Source organism: Leptosomus discolor, chromosome 1 (genome assembly GCF_034619465.1).
Source record: "Leptosomus discolor isolate bLepDis1 chromosome 1, bLepDis1.hap2, whole genome shotgun sequence".
NCBI lineage: Eukaryota > Metazoa > Chordata > Aves > Leptosomiformes > Leptosomidae > Leptosomus > Leptosomus discolor.
The window spans coordinates 164084577-164086184 of record NC_141391.1 but is presented as its reverse complement, the minus strand read 5'-3'; the positions used below and the strand labels follow the sequence as shown (position 1 = coordinate 164086184).

At 59.3% G+C, this 1608-nt stretch overlaps 1 protein-coding gene across 1 annotated transcript; it reads left to right on the top strand.

Moving 5' to 3' along the window:
* The first annotated feature begins 437 nt into the window (after positions 1 to 437).
* Positions 438 to 1124, top strand: LOC104352371 (suppressor of cytokine signaling 1). The gene has a single exon (XM_009958691.2). The coding sequence runs from the start codon at positions 438 to 440 to the stop codon at positions 1122 to 1124; it is 687 nt and encodes a 228-aa protein (XP_009956993.1).
* The last annotated feature ends 484 nt before the right edge of the window (positions 1125 to 1608 follow it).

Sequence of the window (1608 nt, the reverse complement as noted above, 5' to 3'; positions counted from 1 at the left end):
TGTCATTTCCCCTTGCCAGTCTCAAGGCCACTGTGAAAAGCCCCTATCCAACAGAGGGGAATCTTGAAATACCAAGATCTGCTAGCTTCAAACCACCTACTGAAGGGTGTCCTGGGGAGCCCCTGGCTGTGAATCACAGAAACCCGGTGGATGCAGAGCTCTGTAAGGTGCTACTTTGCACTGGTGGGGACCCAGCTGGAGCCCTTCCTGAATGTGTATCCTTGGTTGTCTGTACAGCTGAGGGTTGGTGACATACAGTAGCTCCTTGGTACCCTCTTTGGTACTCTTGCTGGTCTTTCTCCCTTGTGAAGTGTCTTCACTTGCCCAGTTAGAAGGTGTTGGGTTTGCCTCACTCTCCTTCTGTCCCACAGGCTGGATGCCAAGGACGAAGCATGGTAAAGGCAGCATCTTTCAAGGATCCATGGGCTCTTTGAGAGATGATCAGAGGGAGGCCAGATGATCAGCACAACACGCACACCACTGTTTCTCGACCGCAAAGGCAGCATCGGAGCATTCTCCCCAGCACCGCACCACCCAGTTTGCCCGATCGTTTCCGGATGTTTCGCAGCTGCGAGTGGGAGGTCCTGGAGCGATCCCTCAATATCCTTCAGGCCAGTGACTTCTACTGGGGCCCGTTGTCCGTGGGGGAGGCTCACGCCAAGCTCCAGCGGGAACCCGTCGGCACCTACTTGGTGCGGGACAGCTCGCAGGGGAACTGCTTGTTCAGCCTCAGTGTGCGGATGCCGACGGGGCCCGTCAGCCTCCGAATCTCTTTCCAGGAAGGCTATTTCCGCCTGAAGAACTGGTTTTCAGACTGTGTGGTCCGACTGCTGGAGCTGGTGGTGGCAGGGACCCGGAATAACCCTTTGCACTTTGATGAGATGGGAGGAACCCCCCTGGTCTTCTCTGAGCCCCTGTGCCGGAGCCGCCGGGCAGTGCCCACCCTACGAGAACTGTGCTGCCGGAGCCTGCCCGCTGGCACCGTGACCGGGGACAGAGCAGGGCTAGGGGGCTTCTCGGGGATGCGCCTGAGGGAGGACGTGGTGGTCTCACCCCCGGGCAGAAGGGGAGGGTCAGAGGGGAGCGTTGTCCCCAGTCCTGCTCTGTCCTGGGCTGGGAGATGATGCCCTGCCCGTGGGAGATGAAGGGAGATGCCTGTTAATATGGCTGCACTGGTGGGACACACGCCACGCCAGTGGGGCTGGACTGGCTGCTGGGAGAGGAAGGGGAGGAGGGCAGGGGGGGCAAGGCTTGAACCTGCTGGCGGTGACAGCTGTGTCCTCATGCCTGCACAGCGTGTGTGGCCTTCCCCAGAGAAGCCTGGGGTAAAGCCAAACCTGAAGAGCAGAGATTTGCCCCACCCTCCCCCCCCACCGAATCCTGCTCTTTGCTACGTTTATAACTTACGAGCTTGAGAAGAAGGTGAGTTGCCTGTCCTCCCGGGTCAGCCCCGTGTTTTCCTCTACTCCAAAGTGCCTAAGCTCGTTTCTGCTACAGATTAGCCCTCGTGAAGTGGTGCGGCTGAGTCCAGTCCCGCAGCAGTGCAGCTCAGGCATCGGTGGGCACGACCCCTGTGCCGACCAGATGCCCACGTAGCTGCAGTGGAGC

Coding starts and splice junctions, on each gene's coding strand:
- LOC104352371 (XM_009958691.2), top strand. CDS start 438: ATGATCAGAGGGAGGCCAGATGATCAGCACAACACGCACACCACTGTT.